Genomic DNA, 23,301 nt, shown 5'->3' with positions numbered 1-23,301 from the left:
ATCGGCGTCTGAATGAAAAGGGACTGTATGGTAGGAGACCCAGGAAGACCCCACTTATTACCCCGAGACATAAAAAAGCCAGGCTGGACTTTGCCAAAACTTACCTGACAAAGCCTAAAACGTTTTGGAAGAATGTTCTCTGGTCAGATGAGACAAAAGTAGAGCTTTTTGGGCAAAGGCATCAACATAGAGTTTCCAGGATAAAAAAAGAGGCATTCAAAGAAAAGAACACGGTCCCTACAGTCAAACATGGCAGAGGTTCCCTGATGTTTTGGAGTTGCTTTGCTGCCTCTGGCACTGGACTGCTTGACCGTGTGCATGGCATTATGAAGTCTGAAGACTACCAACAAATGTTGCAGCATAATGTAGGGCCCAGTGTGAGAAAGCTGGGTCTCCCTCAGAGGTCATGGGTCTTCCAGCAGGACAATGACCCAAAACACACTTGAAAAAGCACTAGAAAATGGTTTGAGAGAAAGCACTGGAGACTTCTAAGGTGGCCAGCAATGAGTCCAGACCTGAATCCCATAGAACACCTGTGGAGAGATCTAAAAATGGCAGTTTGGAGAAGGCACCCTTCAAATATCAGGGACCTGGAGCAGTTTGCCAAAGAAGAATCGTCTAAAATTCCAGCAGAGCATTGTAAGAAACTCATTGATGGTTACCGGAAGCGGTTGGTCGCAGTTATTTTGGCTAAAGGTTGTGCAACGAAGTATTAGGCTGAGGGTGCCAATACTTTTGTATAGCCCATTCTTGGAGTTTTGTGTGAAATGATCAATGTTTTGCTTTTTGCTTCATTCTCTTTTGTGATTTTTCATTTAAGACAAATTAAATGAAGATAATAATACCAAAGAATTTGTGTTTGCAATCATTTTCAGGAAGAAACTGAGTATTATCTAACAGAATTGCAGGGGTGTCAATACTTTTGGCCACAACTGTATATATATATATAAAGCTGGGTGTAGAGCCCCGCCCACTCAGCATAGCCACATTCACTATAATATCTCTCATCATCCCGTCAGTCAGAGCCACCGGACTACTACCCCTAATATCCCACATCATCCCATCAGCCAGAGCCACCAGACTACTACCCCTAATATCCCACATCATCCCGTCAGCCAGAGCCACCGGACTACTACCCCTAATATCCCACATCATCCCATCAGCCAGAGCCACCGGACTACTACCCCTAATATCCCACATCATCCCATCAGCCAGAGCCACCGGACTACTACCCCTAATATCCCACATCATCCCGTCAGCCAGAGCCACCGGACTACTACCCCTAATATCCCACATCATCCCATCAGCCAGAGCCACCGGACTACTACCCCTAATATCCCACATCATCCCATCAGCCAGAGCCACCGGACTACTACCCCTAATATCCCACATCATCCCATCAGAGCTACCGGACTACTACCCATAATATCCCACATCATCGCGGCAGCCAGAGCCACAGGACAATTACCACTAATACCCAAATCATCCCATCAGCCAGAGCCACCGGACTACTACCACTAATAAGCCACATCATCCCATCAGCCAGAGCCACCGGACTACTACCACTAATAACCCACATCATCCCGTCAGCCAGAGCCACCGGACTACTACCACTAATAACCCACATCATCCCGTCAGCCAGAGCCACCTGATTACTACCACTAATAACCCACATCATCCCATCAGCCAGAGCCATCGGACTACTAGCACTAATAACCCACATCATCCCATCAGCCAGAGCCGGGGATGCTAGATTTCTCCCACAATGTCAGTGTCTGCTGAGGTGTTGTCAAGTGGGAAAACTTGCTCATAGCAACCAATCACAGCTCAGCTTCTTTTAAACAGCTCTGGTGAAATGAGAGATGCTTAGTGACTGGTTGCAAGGAAAACTGTTGCTCATAGCAACCAATCACAGCTCAGCTTCTTTTGAACTGCTCTGGTGAAATGAAAGATGCTTTGTGATTGGTTGGTGACACACACACACACACACACACACATTCATTTATATGTCCCTTAGTCCATTTCAGTAGGCTCCACAATCATGGGGAAGACTGCTGGCTTGACAGATGTCCAGAAGGCAGTGATTGACACACTCCACAAGGAGGGTAAGCCACAAAAGGTCGTTGCTAAAGAAGCTGGCTGTCCATAGAGTGCTGTATCCAAGCATATTAATGGATGGTTGAGTAGAAAGAAAGTGTGGTAGGAAAATGTGCACAAGCAACTGAGATAACCACAGCCTTGAAAGGATTAAGAAAAGGCCATTCAAAATTTGGGGGGAGATTCACAAGGAGTGGACTGCTGCTGGAGTCATTACTTCAAGAGCCACCACACACAGACGTATCCAGGACATGGGCTACAAGTGCCACATTCCTTGTGTGAAGCCACTCATGACCAATACACAACACCAGAAGCGTCTTACCTGGGCCAAGGAGAAAAAGAACTGGACTGTTACTCAGTGGTCCAAGGTGTTGTTTTCAGATGAAAGTATATTTTGCAATCCATTTGAAAATCAAGGTCCCAGAGTCTGGAGGAAGAGTGGAGAGGCCACAATCCAAGCTGCTTGAGATCTAGTGTGAAGTTTCCACAATCAGTGATGATTTGGGGAGCCATGTCATCTGCTGGTGTAGGTCCACTGTGTTTTGTCAAGACCAAAATCAGCGCCGCCATCTACCAGGAAATTTTAGAGCACTTCATGCTTCCCTCTGCCGACAGGCTTTTTGGAGATGGACTTGGCACCTGTCCACACTGCCAAAAGTACCAATACCTTGTTTACAAACAACAGTATTAGTGTACTTTATTGGCCAGCAAACTCGCCTGACCTTAACCCAATAGAGAATCTATGGGGTATTGTCAAGAGGAAGATGAGAAACTCCAGACCCAATAATGCAAACGAGCTGAAGGCTGCTATCAGAGCAACCTGGGCTTCCATAACACCTCAGCAATGCCACAGGCTGATAGCCTCCATGCCACGTCGCATTGATGCAGTAATTGATGCAAAAGGAGCCCTGACCAAACATTGAGTGTATTTACTGAACATACATTTCAGTAGGCCAACATTTCAGATTTTAAAATCATTTTTCAAGCTGGTGTTAAAAAGTACAGTATTCTAAATTTCTGAGATAATGACTTTTGGGTTTTCATTGGCTGTAAGCCATAATCATCAACATTAACAGAAATAAACACGTTAAATACTGTAGATCACTCTGTGTGTAATGACTCTATATAATATATGAGATTCACTTTGTGCATTGAAGAACTGAAATAAATTCACTTTTAAATGATATTCTAATTTTGTGACAAGCACCTGTATATACAAGATTATTGCCGTTAAACCCAAAAATCAGTGGAAAAGATCTTGTGTAATCATTTACTTTACCCTTTACCTGCAGTGAGGAGTATCGTCGTTCTATAAGTGAAGCTATCAAATGTGATACATGGGTGAAATGAAGTGGGTAACCATCCTCTATGGTGGCCATATGCCCTACGGTTTTATGTAAAACAGTTATCTTCATAATACTTAGTAGCTCAGTAATAAGACATTATATTATATGTAACTTTTTCATTTAAATAAATGATAATGACAATAGTAAATAATCATATTATAATAATATGAATTATAATAATAACAATGTGCCATTGTATATGCCATGTAGATAAATCCAGTTTGTAAGTTAGTGACTTCTCTGACTCTTGGAAATCTGTTTGATTATAATTATAAATAACAGATTCTTAATAATTGGCTTCAATTAAAAATTCCAAGCGAAATGCAGACAGACTGTAAAGCGAGAGTTTCCTATAAATGCACAGAGTTACCATGGAGAAAAGTTTTCTACAGTTAATACTTTAAAACCTGATATAAAAACTTTTATGGAAAGAGAAAATTCAATAATCAGGGGTTTTTAAATGCATGATAATATGATATCCTGACAAGAGGTGTGTGATGAACAAAATGTGTTAAAAGAAAAATATAAAGAGTAAGGCTGCTTTTACACTTAGACTGGGCTCATATTGCGTTATTGCGCTGCATTTAACGCATCCGTTACATAGCGGCATTAACGCTATGTAACGGATGCGTTATCGCACCCATAGACTGCCATTATTTAGCGCATGGCTAAAGCATGTCATAAATGGCTTGTGTTAGCGATGTGCCGTCATTCTTTGACTGACCCTCGGACGCGGTCTGCAGCATTCGAGGGTCCGTCACCACTAGCGCAGATGGTGTATCTGCGCTAGCGTGATCGCATAACGCGATCATAAATAAGGAGTTGCGTTAGCACAGTCCGTTTAATGCATGCGTTGAACTGACTGCTTTAACATAATCTGAACCTAACCTTATCATGTTTTTGCGGGCCGATTTTGCGGCCCCAATAGATTTCTATGGGGCCGCAAAATCGGCCCGCAAAAAATTCCACCGTGAGCCGTGTGCTGTACAGCCGTGAGAGCAGTATTTGAGGCCATGATAAAAGATCGAGCTTGCTCAATCTTTTTCACGGTGTACGGACATTGTATATCAATGGGGCCACAAAAACAAACGGAAGTTTGTTTTTGCGGTGCACCGTAACTTCCAGTTTTGCGGAACGTCGTTTTTTTTTCCAATACTATTTCCATAGTAGTGGAAAAATGAAAAACTGTGATCCGCAAGCTTTTATTGCGGTCAGTTATTGTGGCAGACCGTAAAAAATGTGTCGATACAGCCCTCAAAAATGGGCCACAATAACGGGCCGCATAAATAGCGGTAAGTGTAAAAGTAGCCTAAGAAGAATGAGGGTTATAAGTAAATATGCACCATAGAAAAGATGTTTTAAAATATATTGGCCCAATATTTAAATTAGCTAGAGTGCTATTGTCTTTCATAATGCATCTTTATAGCAGTGAGGTCTCAGATATTCTGCTACAAATCCCATGTATAAATCTAGAATTACAGCTATGTTCAAAAGTTTACATATCCCATTTCTTAATACCTTGTATTGCCCCCTCTAACATCAATGACAGCTTGAAGTCTTTTGTGGCAGTTGTGGATAAGGTTCTTTATTTTCTCAGATGGTAAAACCCTTCTTGGCAAAAAGCCTCCAGTTCCTGTAAATTCCTTGGCTGTGTAGCATGAAGTGCATGCTTGAGATCTCCCCAGAGTGGCTCAATTATATTGAGGTCAGGAGACTGAGATGGCCACTCCAGAAACTTCACTTTGTTCTGCTGTAGCCAATGACAAGTCGACTAGGCCTTGTGTTTTAGATCGTCATCATGTTGGAACGTTCAAGTAGGTCCCATGCGCAGTTTTGCCTCCAGTATTTGCTGATAACATGCTGCATTCATCTTTCCTTCAACTTTGACCAGGTTTCCTGTGCCTTTATAGATCACACATTCCCAAAACATCAGTGATCCACCTCCATGCTTTACAGTAGGAATGATGTTCCTTTCATCTTAGGCCTTGTTGACCTCTCTCTCTCTAAATGTAATGTTTATTGTTGTGGCCAAAAAGTTCAATTTTTGTCTCATCACTCCCAATTACCTTGTTCCAGAAGATTTGAGGCGTGTCTCTGTGCTGTTTTGCATATTGTAGGTGAGATACTTTGTGGCATTTGCTCAGTAATGGCTTTCTTCTGGCGACTCGACCATGCAACCAATTTTTCTTTAAGTGCCTCCTTATTGTGCATCTTTAAACAACCACACCAATAGTTTTCAGAGAGTCCAGAATTTCAGCTGATGTTATTTGTAGGTTTTCATTTGCATCTCGATCTATTTTCCTGGCAGTTGTGTACAAAATCTTTGTTGGTCTACCTGACTGTGGTGTTGTTTTTACAAAGCCCTTGATTTTCCATTTGTTAATCATAGTTTGATTGCTGCTAACTGGCATTATCAGTTAACCCCTTTCTGCCATCCGACGTACTATCCCGTCCATGGGACCTGGGCCCCTATGCCCATGGACGGGATAGTACGTCGGCGCGATCAGCGGCGCCCACGTGGTGAGCGCCGCTGATCGCGGCCGTGTGTCAGCTGATTATCACAGCTGACACCCGGCACAATGTGTCAGGGGCGGTCACGGACCGCCCCCGACACGTTAACCCCTTGCACACCGCGATCAAACATGATCGCGGTGTACCGGGGGTTAAAGGGAAGCATCGGCAGGGAGGGGGGGCTCCCTCCGTGCTTCCCTGAGCCCCCCACGGCAGCGCAATGTGCAGCGCTGCTGCGGGGGGGCTCCTTTCCTCCAGGCCCCCGAATCCAAGATGGCGACGGGGGCCTGAGGAAGCTGGCTTCCTCAGTGCCTGCAAAGCGCAGGCATGAGGAAGCCTTCTGCAGTGCCTGTGTCAGATCGCTGATCTGTCACAGTGATCTGTGATGTGACAGATGAGCGATCTGTCACAGGACAGTGATGTCCCACCTGGGACTATTTAATAAAGTAAAAAAAAGAATAAAAAAAACTTAAAATAATTAAAAAAAAAAAAAAAAAAAAAAAAAAAAAAAAAAAAAATCGCCAAATATATTAGAAAAAAAAAAAAAAAAACAATAAAAGTACACATATTAGGTATCGCCGCGTCCGTAATGACCCGCCCTATAAAACTGTCCCATTAGTTAACCCCTTTAGCGAACCCCTTAAAAAATAAAAAACGAAGCAAAAAATAATGATTTATTATCATACCGCCAAACAAAAAGTGTAATAACGCGCGATCAAAAAGACGCATATAAATATCCATGGTACCGCTGAAAATGTCATCTTGTCCCTCAAAAAACGAGCCGCCATACAGCATCATCAGCGAAAAAATAAAAAAGTTATAGCTCGCAGAATAAAGCGATGCAAAAATAATTATTTTCTATATAAAATAGTTTTCATTGCATAAAACCGACAAAAACATAAAAAAACGACCTAAATGAGGTATCACTGTAACCGTACTGACCCGAAGAATAAAACCACTATCAATTTTACCGCACGCGAAACGGTGTAAGCGCACCCCCCCCAAAAGAAATTCATGAAACGCTGGTTTTTGTTCATTCTGCGTCCCAAAAATAGGAATAAAAAGCGATCAAAAAATGTCACGTGCCCGAAAATGGAACCAATAAAAACGTCAACTCGTCCCGCAAAAAATAAGACCTCACATGACTCGGTGGGTCAAAATACGGAAAAATTATAGCTCTCAATATGTGGTGATGCAAAAACTATTTTTACAATAAAAAGCGTCTTTTAGCGTGCGACAGCTGCCAAATATAAAAACCGCCATAAATAGTAAATCAAACCCCCCGATATCACCCCCTTAGTTAGGGTTAGGGCTAGGGCTAGGGTTAGGGTTAGGGCTAGGGTTAGGGCTCAGATTAGGGTTGGAGTTATAATTGGGGGGTTTCCACTGTTTGGGCACATCAGGGGCTCTCCAAATGCAACATGGCGTCTGATCTCAATTCCAGCCAATTCTGAGTTGAAAAAGTCAAATGGTGCGCCTTCCCTTCCAAGCTCTGCCATGCGCCCAAACAGTGTTTTACCCCCACATGTAGGGTATCAGCCTACTCAGGACAAATTGCAAAACAATTTTTGGGGTCCAATTTCTCCTGTTACCCTTAGGAAAATAAAAAATTGGGGGCAAAAATATCATTTTTGTGGAAAAAAATGATTTTTTTATTTTCACGTCCGAGTGTTATAAACTTCTGTGAAGCACTTGGGGGTTCAAAGTGCTCACCACACATCTAGATAAGTTCCGTGGGGGGTCTAGTGTCCAAAATGGGGTCACGTGTGGGGAGTTTCAATAGTTTAGGTACATCAGGGGCTCTCCAAACGCACATGACACCCGCAGACCATTCCATCAAAGTCTGCATTCCAAAACATCACTGCTTCCCTTCCGAGCCCCGACGTGTGCCCATACAGTAGTTTTCTCCCACATATGGGGTATCAGCATACTCAGGACAAATTGGACAACAACTTTTGGGGTCCAATTTCTCCTGGTACCCTTGGGAAAATAAAAAAAATGGTGACTAAAAGATCATGTTTGGAAAAAATACGAATTATTTATTTTCATGCCTGGGCATTATAAACTTCTGTGAAGCACTGGGGGGGGTCAAAGTGCTCACCACACATCTAGATAAGTTCCTTAGGGGGTCTAGTTTCCAAAATGGTGTCATTTGTGGGGGGTTTCCACTGTTTTGGTACATCAGGAGTTTTCCAAACGCGACATGGTGTCAGATCTCAATTCCAGCCAAAAACGTCAAATGGCGCTGCTTCCCTTCCGAGCTCTGCCATGCGCCCAAATAGTGGCTTACCCCCACATGTGGGGTATCAGCGTACTCAGGACAAATTGCACAATAACTTTTAGGGTCCTGTTACCCTTGGAAAAATAAGAATTGAGGGTGAAAAGATCATTTTTGTGGAAAAAATATGATTTTTTAATTGTACCGCTGTACGTTATAAACTTCTGTAAAGCCCTTGTGGGTTCAAAGTTCTCACCACATATCTAGATAAGTTCCTTGGGGGGGTCTAGTTTCCAAAATGGGGTCACTTGTAGGGGGTTTCCACTGTTTAGGTACATCAGGGACTCTGCAAACGTGACATGGCGTCCAATCTGAATTCCAGCCAATTTTGCATTGAAAAAGTCAAACGGCGCTCCTTCCATTCTGAGCTCTGCCATGCACCGAAACAGTGGTTCCCCCCACATATCAGGTATCTGCGTACTCAGGACAAATTGCACAATAACTTTTGCAGTCCAATTTCTCCTGTTACCCTTGGTAAAATAAAAAAAATTGAACCTGAAGTATTTTTTTTATGAAAAAAAGTTAGATGTTCATTTTTTTTTAAATATTCAAAAAAATTCCTGTGATGCACCTAAAGGGTTAATAAACTTCTTGAATGTGGTTTTGAGCACTTTAAGGGGTGCAGTTTTTAGAATGGTGTCACTTTTGGGTATTTTCTATCATATAGACCCCTCAAAGTGGCTTCAAATGTGATGTGGTCCTAAAAATAAAATGGTGTTGTAAAAATGAGAAATCGCTGGTCAACTTTTAACCCTTATAACTTCCTAACAAAAAAAAATTTTGGTTCCAAAATTGTGCTGATGTAAAGTAAACATGTGGGAAATGTTAGTTATCAAGTTTTTTGTGTGCCGTATCTCTGTGATTTAAGGGCATAAAAATTCAAAGTTGGAAAATTGCGAAATTTTCAAAATTTTCGCCAAATTTCCGTTTTTCTCACAAATAAACGCAAGTTATTTGAATGAAATTTTACCACTAACATGAAGTACAATATGTCACGAGAAAACAATGTCAGAATCACCGGGATCCATGGAAGCGTTCCAGAGTTATGACCTCATAAAGGTACAGTGGTCAGAATTGTAAAAATTGGCCCGGTCATGAACGTGCAAACCACCCTTGGGGGTGAAGGGGTTAATTGGATATCTTTTTGTATACCTTTCCTGTTTTATGCACTTCAACTACCTTTTGTAGGTCCGTTGACAATTCTTTTGCTTTCCCCATGACCCACAATCCAGAAACATCAGTAGGTTGATGAAAGATGCAAGAGTCTGTCTGGATCCCAGAAACTCACTCAGCTTTTAGGCACACACACTGATTACAAGCAAGCAGGTCGCAGATGAGGATGTTACCTTTAGTAGCCAGTCAAACCCATTTGTGTCAACTTCTGTGCATGTTATCAGGACAAAATGACCAGGGTATGTAAACGTTTGATCAGGTTCATTTGGATGTTTTGGATTGTCATTATGATTTAAAAAGAGAAAACACAGTAGTTTGCCAATAAATGGCTTCACCCAACCACTAACCATGAGTGAAGAAAAGTTTGGTGCTATCATTCATATTCTCTAAAAAAGGCCAAGAACAAAAATTCGGCCGGGATATGTAAACTTTTGAGCACAATTATGCATGATAAAATTCAGACTGCTTGTAACCACCACTAGGAATGCTCCCTGTATACAGAGATAAATTATAACATTCTGTCTGCAGCCACCACTAGGGGGAGTTTCTTGCATATAGAGATACATGATAAGATTATGTCTTCAGCCACCACATGGAGAAGTTCCCTGTATACAGAGATACATGATAAGATTTTGTCTGCAGTCACCACTAGGGGGAGTTCCCTGTATATAGAGATACATTATAAGATTCTGTCTGCAGCCATCACTAGAGAGAACTCCCTCTATACAGAGATACATGATAAGATCCTGTTTGCAGTCACCACTAGGGGGAGCTCCCTGTATACAGAGATACATGATAAGATCCTGTCTGCAGCCACCGCTAGGGGAAGCTCCCTGTATACACAGATACATAAGGTCCTGTCTGCAGCCACTACTAGGGGGAGCTCCCTGGAAACAGAGGTAAATGATACGATACTGTCTGCAGCCATCACTAGGGGAGCTCCATATATACAGAGATACATCATAAGATTCTGTCTGTAGCCACCTCTAGGGGGAGCTCCTTGTATGCAGAGATATAAGATTCATTACAGGTTCATTACAAACATACCTATTTATGACTTTATGTTTTAGCATTATTTTTCTGACCAAATTATTATTTACTTGCTCATTTAGTATTATTTTTTGCCACTGTAGTTTATCCTTGATTGAACTATTTCATTAGGATTGGATATCTTTGTATTTCCACAGTATATTATACTTGTGGACCTAGGTTTTGTTATACTTTACCTTGTTTGTACTCCCAGCACTTTAGTAATGTATTGTAATGATCGAGCATATTATTTATATAATATCTAGTTCACATTTAGATACTTTTTTCTTGTCATTGCCAAGTATTGTCTGGTTTACATCTCATTGTTGCATATTCTCTTTATTATAATCCTGTGTACCATGGTGCCCATTATTGCATATATACAGTGCGTTGCGAAAGTATCCGGCTCCTTGGAACTTTTCAACCTTTTCCCACATATCATGCTTCAAACATAAAGATATCAAATGTAAATTTTTGGTGAAGAATCAACAACAAGTGCAACATAATTGTGAAGTTGAACAAAATTTATTGGTTATTTTAAATTTTTGTAGAAAGTCAAAAATTGAAAAGTGGGGCGTGCAATATTATTCAGCCCCTTTACTTTCAGTGTAGCAAACTCACTCCAGAAGTTCATTGTGGATCTCTGAATGATCCAATGTTGTCCTAAATGACTAATGATGATAAATATAATCCACTTGTGTGTAATCAAGTCTCCATATAAATGCACCTACTCTGTGATAGTCTCAGGGTTCTGTTTGAGGCACAGAGAGCATCATGAAGACCAAGGAACACAACAGGCTGGTCCGTGATACTGTTGTGGAGAAGTTTAAAGCTGGATACAAAATGATTTCCAAAACTTGAAACATCCCATGGAGCACTATGCAAGCGATCATATTGAAATGGAAGGAGTATTGTATCACTGCAAATCTATCAGGATCTGGCCGTCCCTCTAAACTTTCATTCTCAAACAAGGAGAAGAATGATCAGAGATGCAGCCAAGAGGCCCATGATCACTCTGTATGAACTGCAGAGATCTACAGCTGAGGTGGGACAGTCTGTCCATAGGACAACAATCAGTCATGCACTGCACAAATCTGGCCTTTATGGAAGAGTGGCAAGAAGAAAGCCATTTATCAAAGATACCCATAAAAAGTGTAATTTAATTTAAACAAGCCACCTGGGAGACACACCAAACATGGGGAATAAGATGCTCTAGTCAGATGAAACCAAAATCGAACTTTTTGGCAACAATACCAAATGATATGTTTTGCATAAAGGCAACACAGCTCATCAACCTGAACATACCATCCCCACTGTCAAACATGGTGGTGGCAGTATTATGGTTTGGGCCTGCTTTTCTTCATCAGGGACAGGGAAGATGGTTAAAATTGATTGGAAGATGGATGGAGCCAAATATTGGACCATTCTTGAAGAAAACCTGTTGGAGTCTGCAAAAGACCTGAAACTGGGACGGAGATTTGTCTTCCAACAAGACAATGATCCCAAACATAAAGCAAAATCTACAATGGAATGGTGGAAAGAGCTGAAAACTGCTGTTCACAAACGATCTCCATCAAACCTCACTGAGCTCGAGCTGTTTGCCAAGAAAGAATGGGCAAGAATTTCTGTTTCTCAACGTACAAAACTGATAGAGACATACCCCAAGCGACTTGCAGCTGTAATCGCAGCAAAAGGTGGCGCAACAAAGTATTATGTTAAAGGGGCTGAATAATATTGCACGCACCACTTTTCAGTTTTTGAATTTCCACAAAAATGTAAAATGACCAATAAATTTTGTTCAACTTCACAATTGTGTCCCACTTGTTGTTGATTCTTCACCAAAAATTTACATTTGGTATCTTTATGTTTGAAGCATGATATGTGGGAAAAGGTTGAAAAGTTCCAGGGGGCCAAATACTTTCGCAAAGCACTGTATCTATTTGTCATCTAAACTGATGGGTGGAGTCATTTTTGGTCTTAATTGATTTTAAATATAGTTTTACTGTGTAAAATAAAACTGAACTAGTTATTTAAAATGTGTGCACCTCATTCAGCATTGATTTGTTCCTTTACTGCACAAGTTTGGTTCTGCAGTGGTAGCACCTGTGACAGATAACACCAGAGAGATCAGGCAGAATCCCTCCACAATCACCACATGTGATGAACCTCGCCACCCCGCCTGATGTCACTATTATGTCAGCGAAATGACGTGGTATGGTCAGCTCACATGCACACCCCCCCTCTGTCCACAGAAGTCCAGGAAGGCATGGAGAGTGAGAGGATATTCTCCATGCAGTCACTGATGTGGCACCACACTAACTCACACCCCTGACAGGCTGAGAGTCCCCATTCACTAGCATCAGTGAAACAGAGCCCTGCCAGCTCAGCAGGACTGCCACCAGTTTCTCGTTAGATATAAAGCCAGGCCATTAACGAGATACAGAGATACATGATAAGATTCTGTCTGCAGCTACCACTAGGGGGAGCTCCCTGAATAAAGAGATACATGATAAGATCCTGTCTGCAGCCTCCACTAGGGGAAGCTTCCTGTGTACAGAGACACATGATAAAATCCTGTCTGCAGACACCACTAGGGGAAGCTCCCTGTATACAGAGATACATGATAAGATCCTGTCTGCAGTCACCAAAAAGGGGAGCTCCCTGTATATAGAGATACATGATAAGATCCTGTCTGCAGTCACCACTAGGGGGAGCTCCCTGTATACAGAGATACATGATAAGATACTGTCAACAGCCACCACTAAGGGGAGCTCCCTGTATACAGAGATACATGATAAGATCCTGTCACCAGCCACCACTAAGGGGAGCTCCCTGTATACAGTGATACATGATAAGATCCTGTCAGCAGCCACCACTAAGGGGAACTCCCTGTATACAGAGATACATGAGAAGATTCTGTCTGCAGCCACCTCTAGGGGGAGCTCTCTGTATACAGAGATACATGATAAGATCCTGTCTGCAGACACCACTAGGGGGGCTCCCTGTATACAGAGATACATAAGATCCTGTCTGCAGCCAGCACTATGAGGAGATCCCTGTATAGAGAGATACATGAGAATATTCTATCTGCAGTCACCACTAGGGGGAGCTCCCTGCATACAGAGATACATGATAAGATCCTGTCTGCAGTCACCTCTAGGGGGAGCTCTGCTGTAAATTCGCTTTCTGGCCTCTCTCTGGTTATTACTGAGGGTAGTGGAGCTGGTCAGATCGACAGAGGGGTTGCGAGTTCTCTTTCTGGGCTCCCTCTCGTAGTTACTGGAGGTAATGGAGCTGATCTGATTAACAGAGGCTTGCCACCTGATAATGAGGATGAAGATTGGAGATCTGGGGTTTTAGATTGGGATTTAAGACAGCCGACTCCCTCTATTCCTGCTTGTGATTTTCTTCTGCCTCCTGCGGTCTGATGTTTCCAGCTCAGTCCCTGCATGTTCAGCTAAGTGTTCATTTGCTATTATGTTTGCATTTGATCTGGTTTTGTCTATCTCAGCCAGCTCCGGCTGGGGCTGTGCTGAATCACCGTCCATGTTACTGCTTGTGCCAGTTTGTTTTTGTCCCTTATTAGATTGCTCTGCTTTCTGAATATACCAGAGTGCTGATATAGTGGGCGAAGTCATGCGACTTCAGTGTTTTTTGCATCAGCCGTGTTGGACTTTTTGCATGATTGCAGACAGCGTCTTTCCTGTCCTGTCTAGTCAGTGTGGGCCCCATCATTTGCTCAGTCTATTTTCCTGCCTGCGCTTGTGTTTTCACCTTGTGTCACCAACAATATATGTTTGTGGGCTATCTATTCCTTTGGGGTCTGCTCTGGGGCAGTTTAGATTTCCCCTTTCTTGCTTTAGGCTTAGTTAGCTCTCCTGCTGTGCCGAGGTGTCTCGGATCATCGTAGGTACGCTCAACAGCTACTGCTAGTGGTGTGGATAGGATCAGAGGTCTGCAATCCACTTAGTTACCAACCTTTCTGTGGCTTAGCTTGGGCTTGCTCTCCTCCTCGGTGACCCATTCATAACAGAGCTCCCTGTATACAGAGATACATGATAAGATTCTGGCTGCAGCCACCACTATGGGGAGCTCCCTGTATACAAAGATATTTGATAAGATCCTTTCTGCAGCCACCACTAGGAGGAGCTCCCTGTATACATAGATATTTGATAAGAACCATTCTGCAGCTACCACTAGGGGGAGCTCCCTGTATACATAGATATTGATAAGATCCTTTCTGCAGTCACCACTAGGAGGAGCTCCCTGTATATAGAGATACATGATAAGATCCTGTCTGCAGTCACCACTAGAGGGAGCTCCCTGTATACAGAGATACATAAGATTCTGTCTGCAGTCATCACTAGGAGGAGCTCCCTGTATATAGAGATACATGATATGATCCTGTCTGCAATCACCACTAGGGGAAGCTCCCTGTATACAAAGATACATGATAAGATTCTGTCTGCAGCCACCTCTAGAGGGAGCTCCCTGTACACAGAGATACATGATAAGATCCTGTCTGCAGTCTCCACTAGAAGGAGCTCCCTGTATAAGAGATTCATAAGATTCTGTCTGCAGCCACCACTAGGAGAAATTACAGGCACTTTACATGTTTTTATCATTGGGTGCTGCAAAAATGGTGCTGCGATACGGTGCAATGAGGAGTATCTCTGCTGAATGATCCCCTCGCCCGACGAGTGCCGTTTCACAAGGTTGTTTCTTCAGAGGACGGAAGAAACAACCGGGGACGGAAGAAGCACCCATTTTGTAGCAGGTAATCTCCTGTTTGAATAATCTTTGATTCTATATACCTGCTCACTCACACACTTACTTTACGGTGTCTGACTGGTGCTATTAATGCTATATTCAACTCACAATTCCTTGCGTCCTTTCAATTTTGGTGCCTTGTTCTCTCCTCCCTCTTAGGTAGCATTCTATATTGCTTTTGCAGAACTTGGTGATTCCAGACAACAGGGTTGCGCTCACCAAGCTGTCTTTTGACAGGATAACCATATTAGTAGGGATGTGGGATTTACATTAGCATCATGACAACACTATAAGGATTTGTCTATAATTTCATTGTCCAAATCATTTTTACTGCTACTGACTTTCCCCTTCATTTGGAGGCTTCTTTTCCCTGTCTTTTTAAGCCTGTTTTATATTGTTATTTAATAAAGATAATTCTTTTATTTTTCGTCTTGTCCATCATCACTTCCTATCTATATGCCACCTACCATTATGGATTATGTTCTATAACTACTGAAGTGACCTTCTGCTTCTATGAAAAAATAGGACCATGAGATTAACTGTTAAAATGTTGTAAAACTTTTTAGAGGGTAGCATTATGTCTCTTGTGGATGCCTCACAATGTTATTGTACCCCACCAAGAATAATGATTTAAATGACTTGGACAGCCCCCCTGCAGGCCCGGCTTTCACGTTGCACTCTCGATAATTTCTATCTAAGTTTCTAACCCATAATTTCTCTTCGTGTGATGCTACGTTGTGGCACACTTGTGCGAGACATTGCTTCTGTATTATTTACTCTGTCAAGTTGTTGATCATATGCTTGTTGGCAAAAAATATAAAAGGGCTGAAAAATTAGGCGCATTCAATCTGATGTCAGCAAACTTTGGAATTTTAGAAAATGGGTAATTTAATATAATTATAGGAGTCGAAGACACAGACGTAAAATTATCATCACCTACAACAAGAATCGAAATGAGAACTTGGCTGCCACCAGCTGTTCGTCTTTCGCTTGATCTCTCGGAACGAGCATTTTGTATATAGAGGATTAAGAAAAACAAAGATGGCTTCTTCCTCCAGTCCTAAAAATGTCATTATTACCAGATACTAGGATCGAGCAGGAGCTGCTGGATCTTAGGAGAGCCAGATCAGTTCTACAGTCAGAAGGGTTGAAATTGCCTCTTAACTGGAACTATGAGAAATGTACAAGGTTTGATGCAAATAAAAATAGAATATAAATAAAAATGTATCCAAATGATGGTAATAATTTACAATCTAAAATGGGTTTGAGAGTTTTTTTGTCGTTTTAAAAGTTGTTACCAGGAGGAAGTGGTGTCTTGTAGGAGGAGATGGAGCCAAGACTTCAATATGTCCTGAAATATTAGGAATACGTGTGGACCCGTGGAAGTTTGAGTTCTGGTACTCGACCAGAACTTTAGTCTAAGGTTCGGTTGGGGTACCAGAACAATACCAAACCTGAACCTAATCTTTATTGAAAACAATGGAAAGACGAACTTTCGATCTGAAAAATAAAATCTCTCTCAGATTTTGCCATAACTCCAAACTTTTCAATGGACTTCTGGGAGAAGTCTGTGTTAAGTGTTAAGTGCCACACACTAACTGTTCGGTACGAACCCCGAATTTTTAATTTAGGGTTCGCCACTCTCTCTAGTTGGGAATCATGCTTAATAGGTTTGTCCAAAAGGATTATAAAATGTCTGTTTAGTTTCACAAACACTGCCACATCTGTGCACATGTTGTATGTGAAATTGCTGTCTGACCCCATGCAAATGTGGCATTGTTCTTGCTAGAAAGTGGCCATGCTTTATGAAAGCTATACAATTTCTTTACCTTTATTAAATTTGCTGTTTTTGAACTTAAAATTTAATATTAAAGTTGATTCAAATTAGTTTCATTGTTGTTTTTGAAAATTTAGGAAAATTTAAAGCGGACCATAAACAAGATTTGTACAATTTAATTGAGCACCAAGTCCAACTGCCAATCCACACTCATTCTGTTACATTTATTTTTTTTTTTCTGTCCCTCCGCTCCAAAGTTATTCCGCCCACTAATCATAGAGCGAATATCTAATTCAACCAACTGGGTGGATACCACAGAAGTGCTCTGTTTTCATTTGCTTTTTCTTCTCTATTAAATTTGATTATAATTGTTCTTGTCAGTTTTAAAAAGTTAATAAAATTTGATAAAAATTGGGGAAAAGGCATGGTAAAAAGATTCAGGGATTTATGTGGTATAGCACCAGGGATAATTAATAAGTTATTATTCATTTTAATTAGAATTAATCTAATTGTTTTTTAAGAATTTTGGAAACGATGAAAAATTGGAGAAAATGTATAAGAGATAAATATAAGGGTTGATGTGGTGTAAGTAAAGATGCAATTGGTTCTTTATCAAGGACGGGGCATTTAACAGATTTTTATTAAATGTAGTCAGAATTGTTCTCATTGCTTTTACATTTTGGACATTTGGTAAAAAATGTTGGAAAAGGCATAGGCAAAATATATGATGGTGATAAGGTAAAAGTAAGGCCGGGGTAACACTTGCGAGTGTGATGCGAGAAACTCGCACAAATCTCTCGCATCAATACCCAGTGCTGCCACTGGCACTCGAGACCGGAGTGTGCAGCTGCATGTATTTCTATGCAGCCACACACTCTGATTCTGAGTGCCGGCGGCAGCACTGGGTATTGATGCGAGAGAGTAGCATGAGTTTCTCATATCCCACTCACAAGTATGACCCCAGCCTAAGTATAAAATTGTTTCATTAACAAGGAAGGATATCTATCAAGTTTTTATTACATTTGTTTAAAATCGTTCTTGCTGGGTTTGAAAATTTAGTAAAATTTGATAAAAATTTGGTAAAAGGCATGGGAAAATGATAAGGGTGAATATGCTGCGTAAGTAAGGATCGTTTCATTAGGAAGGAGGGATAATTAAATAGTTTTCCTTATGTCTGATTACATTTCTTCTTGCCAACTTGAAAATTTTAGAAAATTTGAGAAAACAATTGGTAAAAAGCATTGGAAAAATAAGGGAGTTAATATTGTATAAATAAAGATTGCTTCATTAGCAAGGAAGGAAATGTACACATAATTGTTCTCGTTTCAAAATTTTAGAAAACTTCCTTAAAATTTGGGAAAAGATTTGGGGCTGGATGTGATATAAATAAGGAAATAATTGTTTCATTAGCAAAGAGGGATCTTGAACAAGTTTTATTTATTATGTTTGATTATAATTGTTCTTATTGGTTTCTGAAAATTGTGGAAATTTTATTGAAAATTGAGTAACAAGTATTGGAAAAAATAAGGAAGTTAATGTTGTGAAAGTAAAGATTGTTTCATTAGCAAGGAAAGATATATACATATTTTTATTAACCCCTTAGTGAATGAGCCAATTTTGATCTTACTGACCAAGCCAAATTTTAAAGTTCAAACCACTGTCACTTTATGAGGTTATAACTCTGGAACGCTTCAATGGATCCCACTGATTCCAAGTATTTTTGTTGTGACATATTGTAATTCATTATAGTGGTAAAATTTCTTCAATATGACTTGCATTTATTTGTGAAAAACAAAATTTTTTAAATTTTTTTAAAATTTTACAATTTTCTAACATTTAACTCTTATGCCATTAAATCAGAGAGTTACCGTATGTCACACAAAATAGTTAATAAATAATATTTTTCCACATATCTATTTTACAATAGTACAATTTTGAAAATAGTTTTTTTATTAGGCAGTTATAAGGGTTACAAGTTGACCATCTATTTCTCATTTTTCCAACAAAATTTACAAAACCAATTTTTTAGGGACCACATCACATTTCACGTGACTTTTAGGGGCCTACATGATATAAAATATCCAAAAGTGACACCATTCAATAAACTACACCCTTCAAGGCGCTCAAAACCACATTCAAGAATTTATTATCCCTTCAAGTGCTTCACAGGAACTGACGCAATTTGGAGGGAAAAAATGAACATTTAGTTTTTTCGCCAAAAAATTAATTTAGACCCAAATTTTTTTTATTTTCGCAAGGGTAGCAGGAGAAAATGGACCCCAAAATGTGTTGTGCAATTTGTCCTGAATATACCAATACCTTATCTGTATGGTAAATCTACTGTGTGGGTGCATGGCTGGGCTCGGAAGGGAAGGAGCACCATTTGACTTTTTGAATGTAAAGCTTGCTGGAATAATTAGCGGACGCCATGTCGCATTCGGAGAGCCCCTGATGTCACATGTGACCCCATTTTGGAAACCACACCCCTCAGATTTATTTTTCAGGGGTATAGTGAGTATTTTGAACCCTCAGGTACAACACAGAATTTGATAACATTAGGTTATCAGATTGAATATGTTGTCATTAGTGTTGGGAGCAAGTCCTCTCTACTTCAGTTTGCATTGAGTGCTCGGATATGCACCAAATATTGCGAGTTCCTGCCCTGCATGTTTCATGACTGTTAGACACCCCCCAAAAAAACATGCGAGGATCTGCTATTCTCCATACATACCCAAGCACCGGATGCAAACTCGAGTAGCGAGCACTTGCACTCAAAACTAGTCTTCTTATAGTCATTTTTTTTACTTTTGAAAAACCCCAACCCTAACCCACCGCCAACACAACCCAGTTATAACCCCAACCCTAACCCTAGCAAACCCCTAACTCTAACCCTAACACACCCCTAATCCTAAACCTAACACACCCCAATCCTAACCCCAACCCACCGCCAACCATAACCCTAACACATTCCTAATCCTAACCCCAACTCTAACCATAACACTCCCCCCACCCTAATATAGCCCTAACCCCAACCCTAACTCCAATCCCAACTCCAACCCTAACCCTAACTCCAACTGCAAAGAATATAAAAAAAAAATATATTCATATATATATATATATATATATACACAGCGTGTGTATATATATATATATATATATATATATATATATAATTTTTATCTAAATAAGGGGGTGGCAAAGGGGGTTTGATTTACTTTTTTTATCCCTGTGATAGGCTTTATCAAAGTGATCCAAAGGAGCCAATAGAAAAAATGTCCTATTGTTGCCAAATACCGGCCGACAGATCTCAGCGTGGGCATTGTGCATGCACATTCACAACTTGAACACGTTTTATTTATTATATTTGATTAAAATTGTTTTCATTGGTTTCTGAAAATTTTGGAAATTTGATGAAAATTTTAGGAAAATGCATAAGAAAAAGAATCAGGGGTTTACGTAGTTTAACTAAAGATATAATTGTTTCATTAGCAAAGAGGGATATTCAACAAGTACTTATTAAATGTGATTAGAATTGTTTTCATTTTTTTAATTCTTGAAATCTGATCAAAAATTGGGAAAAAAGGTATAGACAAGAGATTTGAGGGATAACTGTTTCATTAACAGGGATGTATGATTAATGAAATAAAATTGGCTACTGCTATTTGGCTTTCCAGCACAATTTTAAAACTAATCAAAAAGTCTTTTACATTTTTACAATTTAAAATATACAAAATGTATAATGTTCATGATACTAATGGTGGATATCTCTGTTTTTTCTTACAGGCTTTTTAACCTGATCTACAATGGAAAAACTGTTTGGTTATCTGTTGTTCATTGGCATGGCGGTGAGAGCTGAGATCTGTCCTAAGCGCTGTGCCTGTCAAAATCTATCTCCAAATCTCGCAACCTTGTGCGACAAGAAAGGGTTGCTCTTCATCCCACCAAACATCAACCGAAAGACTGTAGAATTACGGCTAGCGGATAACTTTGTCACCAGTATAAAACGGAAAGATTTTGCAAATATGACAAGCTTGGTGGAACTGACTCTGTCCAGGAATACAATAAGTTACATCACACCTCAATCATTTGCCGACCTTCGCAATTTAAGAGCATTGCATTTAAACAGCAATCGATTGACTAAAGTCACCAATGACATCTTTACCGGTCTGTCAAATCTCCACCATTTGATACTTAATAACAACCAGCTAACATTAATTTCACCCACCGCTTTTGATGATGTTTTAGCCCTGGAGGAACTTGACCTATCCTACAATAACTTAGAGACCATTCCTTGGGAAGCAGTGGAAAAAATGGTCAGCTTGCACACTCTTAGTTTAGATCACAACATGATCGAGCACATCCCAAAGGGAACTTTTTCCCACCTGCACAAGCTAAATAGATTAGATGTAACATCCAACAAACTGCAAAAATTACCCCCAGACCCTCTGTTTCAGAGAGCCCAGGTGCTAGCAACCTCAGGGATGATAAGCCCCTCAACATTCGCATTAAGTTTTGGTGGAAACCCCTTACATTGCAATTGTGAATTACTATGGCTGAGGCGCCTTCTGAGAGAAGATGATTTGGAAACATGTGCTTCACCACCTCTTCTTTCAGGACGTTATTTCTGGTCCATCACAGAAGAAGACTTCTTATGTGAGCCACCACTTATCACAAGGTACACACCGGATGTAGAAGTCCTGGAAGGTCAAAGAGCGGTGTTAAAATGCAAAGCCCTTGGAGATCCTGAACCCGCAGTCCACTGGATATCCCCGGAAGGAAAGTTAATATCCAATGGAACAAGGATTTGGGTTTATGACAATGGAACACTAGACATTCTTATAACCACAGTCAAAGATGGAGGTCCTTTCGCATGTATTGCTTCGAATCCTGCCGGAGAGACGACAAAAACGATCAGTCTTCACATAATCAAGCTCCCACACTTAGTGAATAGTACAAATCACATTCAGGAGCAGGATCCTGGGTCATCGGACATATTGACATCAACCAAGTCTGGTTCTAATGCAAGTAGCAGCAACGGAGATACAAAACTGAGCCAAGATAAGAAGGTGGTGGTGGCAGAAGCAACATCATCCACTGTACTTATTAAATTCAATTTTCAAAGAAATATCCCTGGTATAAGAATGTTCCAGATACAGTATAATGGCACATACGATGACTCCCTTGTCTACAGGTACGGTACATGTATTTGCTAAGTTAAAGAATGTTTTATGGCAGTGGCGGGCAATTAATTTTCCCAAGGGGCTACATGAGAAACTGGCACTGCTGTGGAGGACCGAACCCATCGGTTGAACTTAAAGGGGTGGTCCTAAGCCAAATGTGAATTTCATGCTAAATGTGCATCTATTAAGTGTAATAATCTAATCTCCTTTTCTAATATACGTCAATAAAAAATTCCCTAACAAATCCTCTATATTCTGACTTCCTCTCTTTTTTTTTTTTATACTTCCAATGACATTTTGCTTGAGATTCACCAGTGCATGCTGGGATACTCAGAGCAGACGTCATCAGGAGACAGAGGCTGCGGTCACTGTCGCAGCCTCTGAGCCCTCTGAGATGAAATGTCAGTGATTTCTGTTTCAGGGGCTAAGCTAGAACTGCATCGGTTATAAATTCTGCCGCATACTCAGTATGAGCTCTCCGTGCTATATTCTTTTGAATTCCTAGTGACAGTGCGCACCTTTGCTGGCTCTAAAGAAAAGTGATGAGCCAGCAAGGGAGTGCACTGTCAGTGCAAATTGTAAGGAGGCAACAGAGCGAGGGACTAGTCCAGTCTCTGAAACAGATGTCAATGATGACATTTCATTTCAAGATGGAGAAAGCAGCTGTGGCAGTAACCACAGCCTCTGCCCCAGATGATGTCCCATGCGAGTGTCCCAAAATAAACTGAGATTCTCAAATGAAATGTCATTGGAAGTAAAAAAAAAAACAAGCAGACAGAAAGTTAAAGTAGAGAGGGAAAGGTAGATCATTTTTAATTGAAGTGTATTGGAAAAGTGATTGGATTATAGCATTAAATAGACCACCCCTTTAATTCTGCATAATATTTATGTTATCACTTTATAAAAAGCATTTCATTTTCAGGTTAAGGTTACATGAGAATATTGAAAAAATTCATATGATTTTTATGCCGAAAAGCAGACGACTTTCCATCTGCCACACCAGCGGTGGATGCCGCATTTACACAGGTCCTGCTGCCACCCACCAATGACAGACATCTGAAACTACAGCCAGCTGCTGTTCTTACAGCGCGGAATTGGGATTTTCTATGAGTCACACAGGATTTAACAATCCCACAAGTA

The 23,301-nt window shown here is 40.6% G+C and overlaps 1 protein-coding gene across 5 annotated transcripts in view; it reads left to right on the top strand.

Moving 5' to 3' along the window:
• LRFN5 (leucine rich repeat and fibronectin type III domain containing 5) overlaps nt 1-23,301 on the top strand; it is a 337,342-nt gene that overhangs the window by 270,227 nt on the left and 43,814 nt on the right. For all 5 annotated transcript variants that reach the window (XM_073578035.1, XM_073578039.1, XM_073578041.1 and 2 more), the window contains one exon: nt 20,765-22,172. In XM_073578035.1, the coding sequence (XP_073434136.1) occupies nt 20,785-22,172 (1,388 nt within the window). In that variant the 5' untranslated portion in view covers nt 20,765-20,784. The remainder of the gene's footprint in view (nt 1-20,764; nt 22,173-23,301) is intronic.

This window comes from Dendrobates tinctorius, unplaced genomic scaffold (assembly GCF_039654945.1).
Source record: "Dendrobates tinctorius isolate UK_male_01 unplaced genomic scaffold, ASM3965494v1 ptg000058l, whole genome shotgun sequence".
NCBI classification, from domain to species: Eukaryota; Metazoa; Chordata; class Amphibia; order Anura; family Dendrobatidae; genus Dendrobates; species Dendrobates tinctorius.
This window is presented reverse-complemented; position numbering and strand designations above follow the sequence as displayed.